General features: G+C 49.0%; 1 protein-coding gene across 1 annotated transcript; it reads right to left on the bottom strand.

Annotated features, from left to right (window-relative positions):
* Window positions 1-32: 32 nt before the first annotated feature.
* LOC134346672 (vesicle-trafficking protein SEC22b-like) lies at window positions 33-19,868 on the bottom strand. Its single transcript, XM_063048167.1, has 5 exons — window positions 19,730-19,868; window positions 7,467-7,576; window positions 6,482-6,642; window positions 3,055-3,201; window positions 33-1,649 (listed from the first exon to the last, which is right to left on the bottom strand). Exons 1-5 carry the CDS (start codon window positions 19,802-19,804, stop codon window positions 1,501-1,503), a joined length of 642 nt encoding a protein of 213 aa, XP_062904237.1. The 5' UTR covers window positions 19,805-19,868; the 3' UTR covers window positions 33-1,500.
* Window positions 19,869-20,389: the final 521 nt, after the last annotated feature.

Raw genomic sequence — 20,389 nt, 5'->3', positions numbered from 1 at the left:
ATCGACGATCAAGTCACCCACCCTCACCCCCATCTCCATCCCGCTCTCCAGGACGCCGTAACTTGGGCCGGCTTCCTTTCACCCTCTCCTCACCGTCATGCCGAATCAGCTTTGGCTTTCCAGACAGGAAGCAGCACCTCTGAAGTAGCAAACACGATGGGCGACCTTCGCACCCTTCCTGTCGAAGACAGCCACGTCCGACTCAATCCGTGGCTCGTATGGGGCGATCAGGGAGCAAGCTACGGGCCCCTTCCCTCAACACCCGAGGGCTCGACCTTTCTCCCGGGCTCAAACACACACACACACCTCAGCAACTGTGCCATCCCATCCCAAGAGGCAGCTCCCACTCCACCACAGGTTAGCCCTTCAAATCGCCCCTACCCCCTCCCAAGGGCTGGTCCGCCACACCTTTCAATCCTCCACCCCCCCCAAAAAAATTCTTCAAAGAACGTTTCGAGAGATGCACAGGTAGGGAGGGGTAGTTTACATCATCGCATCACAACGCGTGGGGTCTCCGTTTGTTTCATTCTGGGCCGAATATTCGAGGCCGGCCTTCGCCAAATTCAGCAGCGGTCACACACTGGGAGTAGGGGCGAGGGGTGTCGGAAGAGGAAGGGCGGGAGTGCGACGTCCCTGGATATCGCCCCGAGAACTGGCGCCAGCGCCAGGAACAAATCCATCACTGACGGGCGAGTGATAAAGTCTGGACTCCCTGAGCACAGGGCGGGGGGGGGGGGAGAGAAGGGGCCTCGGCAGCAGGCAGATCATCTCTACAGAGAACATCCGCCATCCCCGGGCTACACACAGCACAGGCGTGAGATAATGAAATCCAGCACCTTTGTCCGCGAAGGGTTTCCGGTAAACAACCCGTGCAGTGGGACAGCGCCGGGAGAGAGTTATCCCGTATATAATTCACTTTGTGCCGAAGGAAGGGTACTTCATGGGCAACCGGTTACTCCGAGTCGAACCCGGGATGTGGGACTGCGTTAAGGTAGGGTAACTCCAATATCCAAATTACATTGTGGGTCGGCACTGTGAGAGGATTACTCCGTGTCCAAAGAGCGCTGTGAGATAGTGTTGAGGGTGCGTGACTCAAAGTGAATCCACACCATGGTTCAGGATGGAAGGAGGGTCACTCCGTAGCCAACACACAGCAAACTAGCGCGGCTGTGCATCTAAACTGCCGTAGTGGTAGTGCGTGAGGCCCCGAGCACCCACCGAACAATGTGTGAGAGAACACATCCACACCCACTGAACGGCAGCCTGCCTCCAACACAGACTAGAAGTCTCCCCCAGTACCCAACTCACACTATGCAGAGAGAGCATCCCTCCGCCTCGGCAGAGCTCTTCCTCCTTCCCCGCCCCCACAGCGACCAGCACCAGAAAGGCGCGATGCTCAGTCACACTGTTATGTTGCCGATTCTCGGCGCTCGGTGCCCAGCAGCACCTCCCAGTCCTCCGCCCTCGCCACGTGTCCCCAGCGCTCCCTCGCAGGCGGTCTCACAACCACCAGAAGTACAGAACCACCATGAAGATGCAAACACCGGTGGCCGCCACCTTGGTGAAACGCGACCTGGAGTTCAGTTCCTTGGCATCAAGCTGGTACTTCTTGGAGAGGCTGGACAGGTTGCTGGCTTTGGTGTTGAGGGCTGAGGGGAAAAGGGAGGAGAAAAGGGTTCAGAACAGGGGTAGCGTACAGACCTGCTTCCAACTGCTACCTCACCATCCCCATCCACCACACCGTAAACCAGTCAAAGTGCCCACCTGGCACGGGAGAGGAACGAATACTCCCCCCACCCCCAGTGAGGGGAACCTCACATTGGGTCCCGCAGATCTGGAGGGGGAGTAGTTGAGGTCACAGTCAGGACCCAGGGCAGCAGTGGGAGATGGGACTAAGGTTTCAGGTAGACACGAGGGACTGGAACTGGGAAGGATCATAGCAGTGGGCAAGTTGGGAGTAGAGTCCATGCACAACTGGGAAGAGACTCCTGGGAATGGGAGTGTGCACAGGTGGAAAGAGTGGGAATTTGGGATCAGGGTCTGCAAAGAGGGGGTCAGGATCGGGACAGAACCCCAGATGGCGACAGGAAACAGGATGAAGGGTACGTTCACACACAAGGGAATGGGGATAGTGAAACAGGAAGGGATCCCAGCACCAAGCGAGGTGGGAGAGGTGCCCTTCCTTCGGTGGGAAGAGGAGGAGAGCAGTTCTCAGGAGCATCCAGGATCAGGATACACCAACCAGGATTGGGGAGTCAGAGACCTGACGGGAGACAGGATAAAGGGTGCAGTCGGACACAAGAGAGCGGGAGAGGATCCTGGCACCAAGCCAGTGGAAGTGAAGCCGGTACACAGGTGGGAAGAGAGGTGCAGTGATCTCAGGAGCATCCGGGATTGAGATTGACAGACCCGGAGGAGGGGATGGGGGAGACCGGCACCAAACACTGGCAATGACAGGAGAGGGGATGAAGGGTGCAGATGCATGCGGGAATGGAAACCAGGATCTGAAATGGATCCCAGAACAGGTGGGGGTAGGAATAGAGACTGTGCACATGTAGGAAGAGGGGAAGAGTGGATCCCGAGCACGGATGCACAGGGAATCTGAAAGCACTTTGGAAATGGGAGTAAAGAGGTGCTGTGCTGAGGAATCCCTCAGGCTGAGGGATTAGGCATTAATCCCTCACATTAGGCTGAGGAACTCAACGTATTGGAGAGCAGCAAGCTTAGAGAACAGAGGGGCCAGTGCAGGCAGTAGCAGTGTGTTAGGGTTGCGGTGTGTAGTGGAACGTGGGGTCCCAACCCTCCACAAACCCTACCCCACTTCACTGAACTCCCACCCAATTGAGTGCACTGTCCAGTCACGTAAGAAATTTGGATAAATACATAGATGGGAGGGGTATGGAGGGCTATGGTCCAGGTGTGGGTCCATGGGAGTAGGCAGAACACCAGTTCAGCACAGAACAGATGGGCAGATGGGCCCATATCTGTGCTAGTGCCTCACGACATTGCGCAATGGGACACCTCCCCTTTGTCCAGATGTGGGGACGAGCTCACCCGACAGCGCCTCCCCCCGCTGCAGCACTTCCTCAATGTTGGTCACCATGATGCGCTGGACGTCCTGGAGCTCGGTGTTGATGGAGCCGAGTTTCCGGCGAGACCATGAGTCACTGTAGGACTTCTTCAGCTTCTGTATGTAGGTGTCTGTGGGCGGCAGGGGAGGTGGGATCAGAAATGGTTTATTATCGGCACGCATCCCCAGATGCGGCGAGATCCCTGCCTTGCCTACTGTTCAGACAGTTCAGATCATTGCACAGAGCATGGAGCGAGGGCAAGGTAAAACAATAACAGAATGCAGACTAAAGTGTAACAGCTACAGTGCAGGTAGACAAAAATATCCAGGATCATAACAGGGTAGATTGTAAGGTCGAGTGTAATTTGCACCAGGGGACTGTTCAATAGACGTATAACAGCAGAGTAGAAGCTGTCCTTGAGCCCGATGGTACATGTTTGTGGGGTTTTGTATCTTCTGCTGAAGAGGGAAAAGAGGAAATGTCTGGTGTCCTGGGTGGGGGGGGGGGGGATGAATTTGGACTATGCTGACTACTTCACCAAAACAGTGAGAGGTGTAGACAGAGTCCATGGAAGGGAGGTTTCCGTGATGTGCTGAGCTGTGTCCACTACTCTCTGCAGTTTCTTGCGGTCAGCTGCCGTACCAATCCCGGACGCATCAAGATCCGGTGTTTTCTATAGTGAATCGATAAAAGTCCATCAGTGTTGACAGGGACGTGGCAAATTTCTTTAGGCTCCACGGGAGAAGAGATCAGCGGTGAATGAAGGATTAAACATGCCCGATGTCCCATGCCTCACCTGGACAACCTGCTCGACCTTGCCCTATTGCCCAGACACCCTCTCCCTCCTCATCTGAGCCCAGGATTGCACTGAGAAAGACACCCTTAAACCCAGGCTCCTCCAGCTCAACCTCCACCAGCTCACACACCACCTCCCTCGGGGTAGTCACCTAATAACCTAGCTGATGTTCACACCTCATCACCCATTCATCCAAAACCATCTGCTGCTAGCACTGTGTTCCACCTGATCCTTCTGCCACCTCTCCTCTGTCAAATTCATCTGCGTAGCTCTCTGCTCCTACCTCCTGCTCCTCTGCAGATGACACTGCCCATCCCAGCCCCTCCCTGCTCCGGCTGGCCCCCCATTTCCAGCCCTCTCCAGCTGGAGACTGGAGGTTTCCCCTGGGACTGTCCATGTGGAGACCCTCAGCATCCAATCCACCATAGCGGACACCTCCTGGAGATCACCCCCCACACGACTTGCGTGAACCTGCAGGTTAAATCCACACTTGCCCAAGAGCGTGGAGGAGCCCCCTCACACCCCAGCCACCAGAGTGCAAAAATACACTGGGCATAACAAAGAGGGGGCATACACCCCTTCCTTCTGGGCAGTGTAGATTAAAGTTCAATGAATGGACACAGCAAGAAAGGCAGCTCCTGAGGAGCCAGACTCAGCACTCTCTGGTCGTAGACTTTGCATATTCTCCCTGCAACCACATAGGCTTCTCTGCATGCTCCAATTTCCTCCCACACCCCAGAGACATGCGGGTTGGTGGGTTAATTGCCCCTAGTATGTGGGTGAGGGGCAATACCTGGAAGAAAGAAAGAGTTGATGGTGATCACCATTCTCACCAAGCTTCACAGTAACAGAAATGCTGCCGCGCACATAGCCTTTGTTGCCACGCAGCTAGATTTTCCTTTTGTGATGTACCACACATTCAGGCTGTGTTAAAAAAAAAATCCTGCTCAGAGCAAAGGTTGGTCCATGCAGCTATATAAAAAAAAATTAGACAGCAGAGATGGGGACTAGGCAGAAAATGGTTCGGCACAGCCAAGAAGGGCCAAAAGGCCTGTTTCTGTGCTGTAGTTTCTATGGTTTCTATGGGATGTGGGGAGCATAAATGGGATTAGTAGAAATGGGGGCTTGTTGGTCAGCACGGAATCAGTGAACTGAAAGGCCAGTTTCCCTGCTATCTCTCTTCTTCTCCAACCTCCCCCCGCCCCACACAAGCTTCTACTCAGGTTGTAAATGACTGCCTCAAACCCTATCTGCCCCATTCATCATCACTCTTATACATACAGGCCCCATCCAGACCAGCCCACTGCAAACAGGCCAGACCGGCTTCTGCTCCAGCAAGTGCCTCCCACTCGCATTCCATCTCCAAATGTTTATGGGATCTCCCTGCGTCATCACTGCATGGTGGCCAGGTCTCACAAGTGGCTCCCTGGGTGTGGAGAGAAGGGAGGGAGGGAACATTTAAGGTGGAACAAGAGAGCCGATGTCCCAGGCGCTAATTAACTGGGGGCCCAGGGGCTAATTAAGGGATCAACGGTGGCAGCTGAGCCACAGCCCCGGAGACACCGTCTCCCTGGTAACCTCGTTCCCTGTTTTCCTGCCTTAGTCCCCGGAGACGCCTCCCCACAGATCCAACCGTTATCTGCCTTGAACAGAGAGAGATGGAGGGGGACTCCGGGCTGAATCCCTCATATTCCCTCCAGCTCAGTGACCAGCGCAGGGAACTCACTGCTCCCAACAGCCAAGGGAGGGGATACCACCGGGATGTTCAACCACCACAGCTGGCACACGCTGCCCTTCCCCATCTTGGTTATGCACCAGGGGTAGGGAAAGCGAGGAAGGGGTAAAACATATGAAGGGTAGAGTAAATTGCGAGCTCAGTACAAAGGAGTGAACTGTGGGACCCTTCTTGAGACAACGAGGGGCACTTGCCCTAACTGTATTGTAAGGGGTTCTGGACCCATATCTAGGAAAGGATGTGCTGGCATTGGAGGAGGTCCAGAGGAGGTTCACGAGAATGATCTCGGGAATGAAAGGGTTGACACATGAGGAGCGTTTAATGGCTCTGGGCCTGTACTCACTGGAGTTTAGAAGAACTGCGGGGGCAGAATCTCATTGAAACTTACCAAATATTGAGAGGCTGCGATAGAGTGGATGTGGAGAGGATGTTTACAAATAGTAGGAGAGCCTAAGACCAAAGGGCACCGCCCAGAATAGAAGGACGTCCCTTTAGAATAGAGATGAGGTAAACCTGTAGAATTCACTGCCACAGATGACTGTGGAGGCCAAGTCATCGAGTATATTTAAAGTGGAGTTTTATAGGTACTAGATTAGTAAAGGCATCAAAGATTATGAGGTGTAACCAGGAGAAATGGGTTGAGAGAGAAAATGATGGAGCAGATGCAATGGGCTGAATGGCCTGATTCCAGACTCCAATGCCTTTTAGTCTTATGCACTAACGAGCGACCACTCCAGACTACGTGCAGACCAGTGAGAGTACCCACCACAGACAGGCCTGTCTAGACCAGCCTGCCATAGAACGGCCCCTACTCTACTGCCCCTTCCTGCAAGCCCACCACCACCCCGTAGGGCCCCTTCCCTTGGGTGTCAGTCTCACCAAACTCAATGAAGACATAGGGCCGGGAGACAGTGGCCACCTTCTTAATGTACAGCTCGCTGAACTCTGCCTGCAGGTCCTCCAGGAAAGCGTAGGCCATCTTCTTGGAGTAGTTGCCCTCGCACAGCACCAGGTAGCAGACACCACGGTCAATGAGGTAACTGTCGGCACACAGGAAGATCTCATTAATCCCGGGCTCCCACAAGCAAGCTGAAGCAACAGGGGGAGGAAACGAGAACTTGGATTGGGACCAGTCGCAGCCTGCAAGAGAAAGCCCAATCCCAGTTATCGTCATGGTGATGGCGAAGTCCCACAGGAAGGAAGGGACCTGCCAGAAGCCATGAACGATTGGCAGTTGACCACGTGGGCTGGGGGCCTTGGAAAGTGGTGAAATGAAGCAGTGGGACCAGCAAGGGGAAAGGTACATCCATGGGAGAGGAAGACGGCTGGACCATCCAATGGGAATGAATGCCCAGGTATCATCCGGCGACCACCTCCTTCCTCTGCACCTCGCACAGTGGGAAGAGACCTTCCCACCACATCTTGATTCATCCACTCCTGGCACCTTCACCCTTCACCTCCCCACCCTATCCCTCTCAGCAGCCATGGAGACCATCCTGGGACATGCCAGCTGTCCTGGGATATAGGAGTTAAGAGGGGTTGAGGGTGGGGAAGAGGATCTCGAGGTCCACTGTAACCAGAGCAGCCAGTGTCAACACTGGACTCCAGTAAGGGGACAGCCTGGTGAACCCTCCCCTCCTACCCAGCGCCTCCATTTAGACTCTGCCTCCCTCACCTAAATCTGTGTACCACATTCAACCCCCAACACCTCCTCCCCTGAGCCCATCCCCACACAGGGACAGCTGGGCCCCGCCCTGCGACAGCCTCAGCAAAGTGGTGGTGGGGGGGGGGGGTGCCTGAGGCAAGCATTCAGAACGCTGCCTCTCCCCACAGACACAGACACAGACACAGACCCCGCACTTACTGGAACATGAGGGAGCCGGTCTCCAGGGTGCAGCGCGTCGGAGAATGTTCCGTCAGCTTCCGGAACAGCTGCTTGGCCTGGTTCTGATACTCCTGCAGATTCCGCCCAGACTGCAATGAAGAACATGGCCTCAGAAATCCTGCCCAAAGGGAACTCAGCGTCCCAGCACACTCTACTGGGGCAGGCGCTACAGAGGTTAAACATGGCGAGGGGATCCTTCAATACTGTCCCATTATACTGGATTGTCCCAGACAGGCACAGCTAGATTAAACATAGAGGGAAGCTGCCCCATCGCCGTCCCGTTACACTCTCCTGGATATCAGCGTCGGCTGATTGGCAGTAGGCAAAGAGTGGGAATAAAGAGAGCCTTTTCTGGGTGGCTGTCGGTGACTAGTGGTGATCTGCAGGTGCTGGAACCGCTTCTTTTTACATTATGTCAATGATTTGGATGATGGAATTGATGGCTTTGTAGCCAAGTTTGCGGAAGATATGAAGAGGGGCAGGTAGTTTTGAGGAAGTAGGGAGGCTGCAGAAGGACTTAGACAGATTAGGAGAATGGGCAAAGAAATAGCAGATGAAAATCAGTGTCAGGAAGGGTGTGGTGATACACTGGTAGAAAGAATAAGGGCGTAGTCTATTTTCTAAATGGAGAAAATTCAAAAATACAAGGTGCAAAGTGAATTGGGAGTCTTGAGCAGGATTCCCTGAAGGTTAATTTGCAGATCGAGTCATTGGTGAGGAAGGCAAATGGTATGTTAGCATTCATTTCAAAAGGACCTGAATGTAAAAGGAAAGATGTGGATGCTGAGGCCTCACTTGAAGCATTGTGAGCAGTTTTGGGCCCCTCATCTTAGGGAGGAAGTGCTGACATTGGAGAGGGTTCAAAGGAGGTTCACAAAAATGATTCCAGAAATGAAAAGCTTGTCACTTGAAGAGCGTTTGAACGCTCTGGTGTAATTTAGAGGAATGGGGGGGTGGGGGTGGGGGGAAATTTCACTGAAACCTATCAAACAGTGAAAGGCCTAGACACAGTGGATGTGGAGAGGATGTTTCCTATGGTGGGGGAGTTTAGGACCAGAGGACACAGCCTCAGACTAGGGGGATGTCCATTTAGAACAGAGATGAGGAGGAATTTCTTTAGACAGAGGTTGGTGAATCTGTGGAATTCATTGGCACAGGCAGCTGTGGAGGTGAGGTTATTTGGTGTATTTAAGGTAGATGTTTATAGATACTTGATATCAGGGTGTGAAAGGTTACAGGTAGAAGGCAGGAGATTGGGATTGAGAAGGGTATGGATCAGTCATGATCAAATGGCAGAGCTGGCTCAATGGGTTGAAAGGCCTAATTCTGCTCCAGTGTTTTATGGTCTTATAAGGCACAGTAGGGATTAATTGTTTCATAATTTGCATTGCCTAAACACAGGTGAAGCTGGGACAGGCACAGAAGGGCTTCGACATGGGACATATCTCCCTCACTCTCACAAGAGAGACAGGGAGAGACCACACACAGTGTCCACTCACTCTCTGGAGGTTTTCTAGGACCAGTGAATGGGGTACTTCCTGGCAAGTGAGGACCCCGTTTAAATCTAAAATTGCTTTAAGCATTGTGAATTTGCAAATTAATCTATCATTTTTAAAAAGAAACCAGTTGGCCCTTCCCCACTGGACCACAAATGAACCTCCTGTTTATTGCCTGGAAATTTGCATGAAATCCTCATGAACATTTCACTCTAAATTTGTAAATGTTTAACAAGTGGCAGTGTTAGTTATGGAACAATACCATGCTCCGAAAACATTTACAAGGATATTCTGCCCTCATACATTTTAAAATCTTCTTGCACACATTTTGAAATAAAGTTCCCTCTCTACACAGTCCTGTCTCATTATTCCGGAAGCAAAGATAGGACAGGTTAGACACAATAAACCTCCCAATATCCTGTGATGCTTCCACAGTGTCCAGGTGGCACGGTACCGAGGAGGATATAGAGCGAAGTCCCTGCCACACCAATCCATTACTCTCTCCTGGGGTAGGAATGGTGTATTGTGCAGGCATTACCATTGCTGGGTAATTATCACCACACTATCTCATCTGGTGCACCAAGTACCAGGCTGTTACTGCAGGTCACACAATTCCAGCTCAGATCTTTGTTCCTCTGTTTGCTGCACGGTTAATATTTTATCATGTTGTTCAGGCAGAAAGAATGAAAAAAAAAGGTTGTTTACTGTCTTTCTAATCAAACACACTGAGTCAGTTGGTCTCAGTCATCGAGGCTGGCATTCCTGGTGAAAGGAGGCACAGAAGGTCCTTTGCCCATGGTTGGTGGAGAAGGGTTGAACCTGAGTGCAAAAGCAAGGAGAGGATGGGTATCTGTGGAGCAGGGAAGAGGACAATCTATTGCCCGATTCATCAGAACATCAGAGAGAAATGAGGGTGCTGCATCTTCGGAAGAGAAATCCTGGGGAAAACAGATACAGGGGCTTTGGTCCATGGAGGCCACTCAGCCCCTCCAAACCTAGTCTGTTATCCATCAAGGCTGATCTGACTACAACTTCAACTCTGCACACCCATTTACACTTCTTAACTTATCACCTCCTCAGTAATATTTCACAGCTTTATCCCTTACACCCCACCCCCGCTCCCAGTCATCATCATGAATTTCATTTTATGGCAGCAGTACAATGCAAAATATGAAACAATATAAATTACAATAAATAAAGTGTGAGAGAGAAATAGTGAGGTAGTGTTCACGGACCTGTCAGAAATCTGATAGCAGAGGGGTAAAAGCTGTTGCTAAAATATTGAGTTTGTGTCCTCTACCTCCACCATCTCTGCCCTAAAAATATTCAAACTGTGCCTCAATCACCCTTCCAGGATGAGAGATCAATTTATCCACCCTCAGAGAAAACAGTTCTCACCTCTGTTGTAAGAGGAGACTTTTTGGACAGTTACCCATTCTAGGTTCTCCCACAAGAGACAACATCATCCACACGATCACCCTGCTGGGATCTTTCCAGTTCTTAACCATTCCAATCTAGTCCCAAGTCCGCCATCAAATCCCTGTGGATAGAAGCTACCTCTTGCAACCATCCTATTAGGACAACCTGCCCATTCCCTAGGTTGGTCCAGTAAGCCTCCTCTGGTTTGATTCTTGTCGTCCTCATGGGTAGACCAGAGTCAGTGTGGATTCATAGCAACATCCCCTCAGTGGCAATGCAGATGTATCTGAAGGAATTGTGCTTAGCCCACTGCCATACTCTCTACACTCATGACTCTTAGTTTAAGAAGGTGCGTACGGCACCAAAGACGAGCAAATTTCTACAGATGTACGGTGGAGAGCACAGGGCTGCCTGCACAGGTTTGAATGAGGCCGCACAGAGCTGTAGATGCAGCGAGCTCCAACAGAGACACCACACTCCCCACCGAAGACATCTTCAAAAGGCGGTATCCATCATTAACGACCGCCAGTATCCGGAACGTGTCCATTTCTCACTGCGCATGGAGGTGGTACAGGAGCCTGAAGACCTACAGTCAAAATTTTAGAAATCTTCCCTCTGCCATCAGGTTTCTGAATGGTTGATGAACACATGAAAACTATCTTACTAGTCCATTTCTTACTGTACTATTTCTTGTTGTACTGTAAGCTGTAGTCATTTTTATGTCCCTGCACTGTACTGCTGCCACAAAACAACTTTTATGACAGTGCTAATGAACCCGATTCTGATATTAAAGTATTAATCTCCTTCCTTAAGTAAGGAGACCAGTACAGTACACAGCACCTTTTATGTGGTCTCAACAACACCAACTGTAACTGAAGTACAACCTCCTTACGCCAGCATGCAGTTCCTCTAAATTACCACAAACATTCGAAGGGCTCTACAGTGGGAGATCTCCAAGGTCTTTACGGCCAATAGGTTAACTTTGAATTCTGGTCCCTGTTGTAACTCGGGAACCGCAGCAGCAGCTGTGTGCACAGCAAGATCCCAGAAGCAGCAATTGGGATGTGATTGGCTGTTTTTGGAGTAACCTGAAAGCTCTGACGAGGAGTTAGCGATGTCTTGTCTACGAAATGTTGTGCTGAATTGGAGAGGATGTTTACGTGGATGACACCAGGGTTAACGGATGAGGAGCATTTGACGACTACTTTTTATTTATAAATAAAGTTCCTTTTGATTAAGGAACAAAAAAATTGATGGTTCTAGGCCTGTACACACCAGAGTTTAGAAGAATGGGGAGGGGGAATCTCATTGAACTCTACTTAATATTGAAAGGCCTAGACAGAGTGGGCATTGACAGGATGTTTCCAATAGTTGGAGAGTCAAGGACAGAGGGCATAGTCTCAGAACAGGCTAATCCTTTAGAACTGAGATGAGAAGGAATTTCTCTAGCCATAGGGTGGCAGATCTGTGGAATTCATTGCCACAGACTACTGTGGAAGCCAAGTCATTGTGTAGATTTAAAGTGAGGTTGATAGGTTCTTGACTATAATGGTATCAGGGGTTACGAGGAAAAGGCATGAGATGGAAAATAAATCGGCTATGATTAAATAGCAGAGCAGACTCGATGGGCAGAATGACCTAATTCTGCTCCTTGGTTTTATGGACATGAACCATCAATGTTGTGTCTCTCACCATGGAATCTGCCTGACCTGCTGAGTGTTTCCAGCAGCTTTTTGTTTTCAATGTTGATTGAGAAATGAATACAGTCCAGGACAAAGTAGTGTTCTGAGATTAGTACTACAGGTATTGACTTAATTACTTATAATAACAAAAGGGCCATTCTGCCCATCAGGTCCATCCCAGCTCCCAAGAGAGCAATCCCATTCCTCTGTAATTCTGTATACCCCTGAAACATTCCATCCCACAAAGTGCCAGCAACACAGGGGGGGGGGGGGGAGAATTTAGTGGCCAATTAACCCACCAATCTGCATATGCAGCATCTGCTGACCGTGTGATATTCCTTCTCAGAGGCCAACATCAGAATGTCTTTCAAGAGGGTAAATACTCACAAGGCAACAGGATCAGATGGTGTACCTAGTAGGGCTCTGAAAATCTGTGCCAACCAACTGGCAGGTGTGTTCAAAGACATTTTCAATCTCTCCTTGCTACAGTCAGAAGTTCCCACCTGCTCCAAAAGGGCAACAATCATACTAGTGCCCAAGAAGAGCAGGGTGAGCTGACTTAATGACCATCATCCAGTAGCACACACATCTATGGTGATGATGTGCTTTGAGAGGTTGCTTACGGCTAGAATCAACCGCTTCCTGAGCAAGGACCTGGAGCCACTGCAATTTACCTATCACTACAATAGGTCCACAGCATCTAAAAATTAGCTGGCTACACAATGATTTGTAGAATTTCAGATGCTGACGAGAAGGCATACAGAGACAAGATAGATCAGCTGGTTGAGGGGTGTCATGACAACGACCTTGCAATCAAATCCAGCAAGGCCAGAGAATTGATTGTAGACTTCAAGGAGGGTCAGATTAGGGAACACACCAGACTCATTGTGGGATCACAAGTGGAAAGGGTGAGCAATTTCAAGCTCTTGGGTTTCAGCATCTCCGAGGATCCATACTGGGCCCAGCATACCGATGCAGTTACAACGAAGGCAGCCATATTTCATGAGGAGTTTGTCAATAAAGACACTCACAAACGTCTACAGATGTACCGTGGAGAGCATTCTAACTGGCTGCATCACCGTCTGATATGAGGGGGCCACTGCACAGGATTGAAATAAGCTGCAGAGAGTTGTGAACTCAGTCAGCTCCATCATGGGTACTAATCCCCCCCCCAACTCCTCACCATTCAGAACATCTTCAAAGAATGATTCCTCAGCAAGGTGGCAGCAGTCATTAAAGACCCCCATCACCCAAGTCATGCCCTCTTCTCGTTGCTACCATCAGGAAGGAGGTAAAGACACACACTGAATAATTTAGGAAAAACTTCTTCCACTCTGCCATCAGATTTCTGAATGAACAACAAACCCATGAACACTACCTTACTACGTTTTCTTTTCTCCCCTCTCTTCACACTACTTATTTAATTTAACATTTTCTAACGCTACTTCATTTATCTGGACCTCTCTCACACTTTCGGCTTTACCATAAACTGACAATAAAAATGATCATATTAATCCCCCTGCCTTTAAGCCATTATTCATGCTGTTCCTGTCTGATGGAAATAAGAGATGAGAGATTTTTTTGCACTTAAAACCCATCAAATTCATAAAAGGTCAGGATTCATCAAAAGACAGGTTCTTAGACACCGAGACTAATACATTAAGAGAAGAGATTCTGCAGGTGCTGGAAATCCGGAGTAACGCTAACACCAGCACAATGCTGGAGGAATTCAGCAGGTCAGAAGGGTCCTGATAAAGGGTCTCAGCCTGAGACATCTTTATTCATATCCATAGGGACAGTCTGGCCTGCTGAATTCTTCCAGCATTTTCAATCACCTTTTCAAGATTTCATTTTAAAATCTATTTCTTTCCCAGTGATGACTGCTGCTGTTTTTGACATCAGGACTGTAACTCTGAATAAACTGGTTATGAACTCCATTTGAATTACACTTAACTCTGAGTCAGGCACAAAAGGTCTTAGCTGATACCCTACCCGACCCCCACCACTTTATATCTGAATTTAAATATTCCAACTTGTACAATTTGCAAAATTTTAAAGGACTCTGTATAACAGGATCTAAAGGACAACAGCACACCTTAAGCCTTATAAATTTTAAGTAACTCATTCTCTCTCTCTCTGTGCCAGACAGTCCTGCTGTAAGTTATCCAAACATTAGAAAGTCTTTGACAAGAACAGGCCATTTGGGCCAACAAAGCTTCCTTTTCACAACGTGTGTTGAAATAACTATCGAGTTTAGATTTGAAAGTCTCCAAGGCACACTCTCAATTACACAATTAGGTAGTTTGCTCCATGTGTCGACAACTCACTGTGTACAGATATACCTCTCAGTGTTAGTCTGAAATCTCCCTTCAACCAATCTCCACCTATAGCCCCATGTCCTTGTTGACTGATTAATTTTGAAGCACCAGCTGGCAGCTACCTTACCTATACCCTTCATGATTTTGAACACTTCTATCATGTCTCCTCATGTACATAATATCATGCATATTAACTCAGCTTTTCTCCGTCCACTGACAGACCCATTTCCACTGGACATATCTCAAGTACAACCAGCATTACACAGCTTTTGGTGGCTCCACCCACCCCCCACAACTGCCCTTATTACCATACCAACCAGCTGACCTCTACATCCCCATAAAACCAGATCTCACCCTATCACAGGTACTTCCTTTCTCCTAACCATCCCTCTTCCTGCTAATTAAAAGTAACTTGTCTTTGACCCCAACCCATTTCTTCAACCTGAATTGTTAATCTTGTTTCTCTCCCTGAAGAGGCTTTCTGAGCTGCAGATTCTAGGACTCTCTGATCTACTGGCTGTTCCCAGGGACGCACACGGAGACCAACATCCGGTGCTGCTGGCAGATCATCAACTCGGTGAAAGACGCTCTTCAGTCGGCCCGAAACTTGGTGATCTACCAGCACATGGAGATGTCTGTAGGAGAATGCTGCCGACTGGCACATTCTCGGCTGCAGGAGTCCATGCTGAGGGACGCACTGAAACTCGGTGCAGCCACCGCAAGGGCCCGGTGGGGAAGGACCACGGTGTAGGTTTCTTCACCCGCAAGAGTAGGAGGGGTCGGGTGTTGGGGAGTATACCCCTCATCAGCGGTGTGTAAAGACGAAACAACAGAGTGCCACGAGTGGCTAAAAGTGTGGAAATGTACAGAATATAGTGGAAACGTTTGTAAAGGATGGAAAGTCATTGAATAGTTTATTGCACATTATTTTTGAATAAAGTATATTTTGTTAATAAAAAAAAAGATTCTCCCATTTTATTTTAGTTTCAGATCTGGATTTTGTTTTCAGGAACTTTTCTCCCCTCACCTTGTAGCCTTGCTTTGTGGGATTGGGACTTGCCTGCCATTCGGCCAGCCTCACTGACTCAGCAGGGGAGAGTCTGCTCAGTGCTCCACTAACCCACCCCAATCGCTGAGGCTCAGCTTAGGGCAGGGGAAGGGGGGGGGTGGAGAAAGAAGGGGGAGAAAGTACGTAGAAATGCCCTATCCCACTTCCACCCAACAGATAACGTAGCACGGTAGTGTAGCGGTTAGTGTAACACTGTTATAGTGGCAGCAACCCGGTTCAATTCTGCAGTTGTGTAAGGAGTCTGTATGTTCTCCGTGACTGCGTGGGTTTCCTCTGGGTTCTCTGCCTTCCCCACACATTCCGAAAAGACATCCAGGTTAGTAAGTTGATTTTAAAAACGCAAACACGAGGAATTCTGCAGATGCTGGAATTTCAAGCAACACACATAAAAGTTGCTGGTGAACACAGCAGGCCAGGCGGCATCTCTAGGAAGAGGTGCAGTCGACGTTTCAGGCCGAGACCCTTCATCAGGACTAACTGAAGGAAGAGTTAGTCAGAGATCTCTTACTAGCTTTTCTTTCAGTTAGTCCTAACGAAGGGTCTCGGCCCAAAACGTCGACTGTACTTCTTCCTATAGACGCTGCCTGGCCTGCTGTGTTCACCAGCGACTTTTATGTGTGTTGCTAGTAAGTTGATTGCATGCATGTCATTGGACTGGAAGAGCCTGTTCCTGTGCTGTATCTCTAAATTCAGATGCCTGCAGCCTATCGCAGATAAAAGTTAAACCACTGGGCTGAGCAACCGTTTCTACCCCACTGTAATAAGACTATTGAATTATTTGCCTACTACGATAAGATGGACTCAGCCTCACAATCTACATCATTATGATCTTACACATTATTGTTTACCTGCACTTTCTCTGTTACACTTTATTCTACAATACCTTATTGTTTTATCCTGTTCCACCTCAAAGCACATTGTAATGATTTGCTCTGTATGAGCAGTACGCAAGATAAGATTTTCACCGTATCTTGGTGCATGTGACAAAAATAAATTGATTCCAATTCTAAAACCATCCGGCTGATTGTATGAATACTATGTACGGGGGGTGTCTATAATTTGGATGGTGTAATATGGGAAGTGCCTGTGCGATGCAAGACCATAAGATATAGGAGATAATTGGGCCTTTGTTTTTATTAAGTGCAATCATGACCAATAGCCAGATCAGAAATGCTGATCAAGTCAACTAGTTCTCAAAGAGAACTCTGATAGGCCAATCAGATGGTTCACTACTGCTCAGTGATAGAACACAAAAAAATCATGTGTTCAATTAAGAAACATTGAAGAATAGTAGAAATGATGATGAGGTCTGCTAGAGAGAGACAATTATACACATGCTGTCCTCCATAATTCAAAGAGATTGAAGGATAAGGTTGCAGGGTGACAAAACATGGCAGGAGCACTTGGAACTAAAAACTAATCCCTACCGGGAGAAAACAGCACCTGTACTTTCCGCACTGTTCTCCAGCAGCCTAAAGACCAAGTCCAGCTGGAACATAACTCACAAGTGCTCTTGAAAGTCAGGTGTTAACCCTACATACCAACAACCAAGCATTGCCATCCCGGTCCCTTTCATGATAGACTTCCCTCCCAGAGATGGTCGGTGTTTGTGCACCCGACTTTGGCCCACTGAGTCTGTCCAGCCATTCCATCATGGCTGATTTTTGTCCTTCTTTTAAATCCTTCTCAATTCCATTCTCCTGCCTTCTCCCAGTAAGCTTTGACACCCTAACTAATCAAGAACTTAATCGATCCCTTCTTTAAATATAGCTAATGATGTGGTTTCCATAGACATCTATGGCAATAAATTCCAGTTTTACCACCCTCTAGCTGAAGAAATTCCTCCTCATCTGTCCTAAACGGACGTCCTTGTATTCTGATGCTGTGCCTCTAGTCCTAGACTCTCTCATCATTTGAACCATCCCACCCATGTCAACTCTATCTAGGCCTTTCGATATTGGGTAGTTTTCAGTGAGATCCCACAGAACAATTTATAAAGTTAACAGCAATCACTTGGGGCAAGTGAGGGGCAATTACTGACGAGGGGGGGTGGTAAACCGTGTACACTGACCACAGCAGCAGCAGTTCGATGACTAGTCCTTGGCATTCAACCTCCCCCACCACTCGCGCCGTGTCACATGCGCCAGGATCACCACATCACGTCAGGGGTGTGGTGCACCTCCATACACACTGATTAGGCAGAAGGGGATACATAGCAACTCCGATTAGTTTCAGATGGGATAAAGGAAAGAACGCTTCAGTGGAGTACAAAAACTGGCCTTAGGGATAATCCAAAGGCCTTTCTCTATGCAGTACATACTGGTTATAATTTACCCACTAATCCTGAAGGGAATACTTCTACTCAGGACTCCCTCCATTCAGGCCAGGAGCTCTTCTCGCTGCTGCCATTTGGAAGGAGGTACATGAGCCTTAGGTCCCACACTACCAGGTTGAGGAACAGTTATTATCCTTCAACCATCAGGCTTGGCTAATGCCACTCATCACAACTCTGAGCTGCTTCCACAGCCTACTGTCTCACTTTCAAGGTCTCTACATCTCACGTTCTCAGGAGTTTTTTTTTCTAATTTGTGCAATTTGCCTTCTTTTACACATTGATTGTTTGTCAGTATTTATACATAGGCTTTCATAATTTCTATCGTAGATCTTTATTTTCCTACAAGAAATAAATCCTAATTTCATTCAGAGTTTGAGGAGATTTGGTTTGCCAACTAAAACACTTGAAAACTTCAGCAAGTGTATCGTGGAGAGTGTCACGATCTGGTATGGTGGGGGTGGGGGGTTGCTACTGCACCAGATCGAAGTAAGTTGCAAAACCTTGTGAAATTAGTCATGGGTACGGACCTCTGTAGTATCCAAGATAGTTTCAAGGAGCGGTGTCTTAGAAAGACGATGTCCAACATTGAGGACCCCCACCACCCAGGACGTGCCCTCTTCTTAATATTGAGGAGGAGGTACCAAAGCAGGAAGGCACACACTCAGTAATTCAGGAACAGCTTCTTTCCCTCTGTCATCCGATTTCTAACCCATGAACACTGCCTCGCTGCTTTCCTTATTTCTATATCTTTGCACTATCTATTTTAATTTAACTATTTAATGGACATTTATAAATAGTTTTGTGTCTATCTCTATATATACACACATACTGTAATCCATTTTTTTCACTATTATGTATTTATCATTTATTTCATTGTACTGCTACCATAAAGTTATAAATTTTCGACGTATTAGGTGATATTAAACCTGATTCTGAGATAGTATTTGGTGACTTTGATAATAAATTTACTTTGACTTTGGAATTTTTTTTTGCTGGAAATGGATAATCAGACAAATCTGTTCCATAAGTGTTGTACTTGGGCCACATTTAACAACATGGTCCATTCCTTTCTGTGGGCCGGAGCTCAATCTTCAAGGCTGGAGTGTGAGGCGATTCTTTCTCCCCTACCCTATCAGTCATAATTTGGTTGCCAAGCAGAGTCAAAGCGCCGAATGGCTCAATCCTGCTTTTATTTCGGCTGATCTGACGGTAACGTCAAATTGACCTTCCACCCCTCGCAACACCGAGGACCGGTCTCTGCTCCCACTGGCCTCCCGGGTGGTCGGGGAGAGGGGGGTCCAAAAGCACACCGCCCTCCAAGAAGATATGTCCGCATCTCGGCCATCAGAGGGAGCAGAGAGAGAGGCGGGAGTGCTATTGGACACGGACATTTGCCCCCTGATAGGTTAAGCACAGGTGAGAAGTGGTGGCTGGGACAGGCACCACAGAAGTGAAACTCTCTACAGTTCAGGTGCCGGGGGGGGGGGGGGAAGAAGAGAACCTAGCCAAAGGCTCTCGGGGCTGCAAGGAAGAGTGCCGAGGAATCAGCTCTGGCTATTAACCCCTTCGGCGCTGGAGATTACGGAGGCTTGCAGAAAGATGTCACTGTAGCTGGATTCGTTCCTCGTGCGACAGAAACTCCTCCCACCTTACGCTACACCCCCCCCCCATTAAACAGACCACCCTCTCTCCGTGTGCAGCAGACCCCACTTTCCCTTTCTCCTTATGCAGCAGACCACCCCACCCCCTCCCTCTCCCTCCTTGTAACAAACCCGGAGTTTCCTGAGGTTTCCTAACCCCTTCGTGTGCACGCAACGCAATACCTGTCCCTTTACACCCTGTTTCCCCTTGTCCGACGGTACACACAGCCATGGGGAGAACAGGAGGGGAAGTTGGAAGAGGGCGTCCCGTCTGCCGCCTTACCTGCTCATTCTCCTGCATGGAGGCGGCCAGGGGCAGCCCATCGGCCACCCGGGCGATCATGGTCATCAGGATCATGTTTGCGGAGAAGCCACCGAGCCCGGGACTCTGGAGTGAGTGACGTGGCTCTGCCCGTGTCAGCGCCGCGTCAGCTCTACCGGCTGCTTAAAGGGGCGGCGCAGGCGGCTCGGCCGAATCCCTTGCGGCCCCGCCTCCTCCTTAAAGGCGAGCGGTGGCAGAGGATGCATGCAACCTGTGCCCAGTGACTCGCCCGGTGGGGAGGAGCCGCGCCCCTTAAAGGCGCACACCACCACCTGGCCCACCGATATTCATCGGCGCCACCTAAGCTGGTCTCATTTGCTCTGGTTTGGCCCATATTCCTCTAAATCTGTATTAGCTATGCCCCGTTGAAGGGTTTCGGCCCCAAGCTTTGATTGTCCATAAATGCTGCCTGTCCCTCTTCCGCGGGGTTTCCCAGTCTCTGTCATGCCATGGACGCCTACTATTAACTGAGGGGTCAGTGGACCCCCAGATTGGAAACCCCTGCTCTATAGAGTTTCGGTGTGTTCTGTCCATCAATGTACCTGTTAGCATTTGTTTTTAATGTATTTATTGTTCCTTGACCACTTGCTCTGGCATCTGATTCCTTGTAACGAACACTCT

The sequence above is a fragment of the Mobula hypostoma genome, chromosome 5 (genome assembly GCF_963921235.1).
Source record: "Mobula hypostoma chromosome 5, sMobHyp1.1, whole genome shotgun sequence".
NCBI lineage: Eukaryota > Metazoa > Chordata > Chondrichthyes > Myliobatiformes > Myliobatidae > Mobula > Mobula hypostoma.
This window is presented reverse-complemented; position numbering and strand designations above follow the sequence as displayed.

Excerpts from the sequence above, each read along its gene's own strand:
- LOC134346672 (XM_063048167.1), bottom strand. The coding sequence starts at position 19,804 with ATGATCCTGATGACCATGATCGCCCGGGTGGCCGATGGGCTGCCCCTG. Across the intron at positions 7,577-19,729 it reads CCATGCAGGAGAATGAGCAG|TCTGGGCGGAATCTGCAGGA; the intron begins GTAAGGCGGCAG and ends TCTTCATTGCAG. Across the intron at positions 3,202-6,481 it reads CTATGTCTTCATTGAGTTTG|ACACCTACATACAGAAGCTG; the intron begins GTGAGACTGACA and ends TGCCGCCCACAG.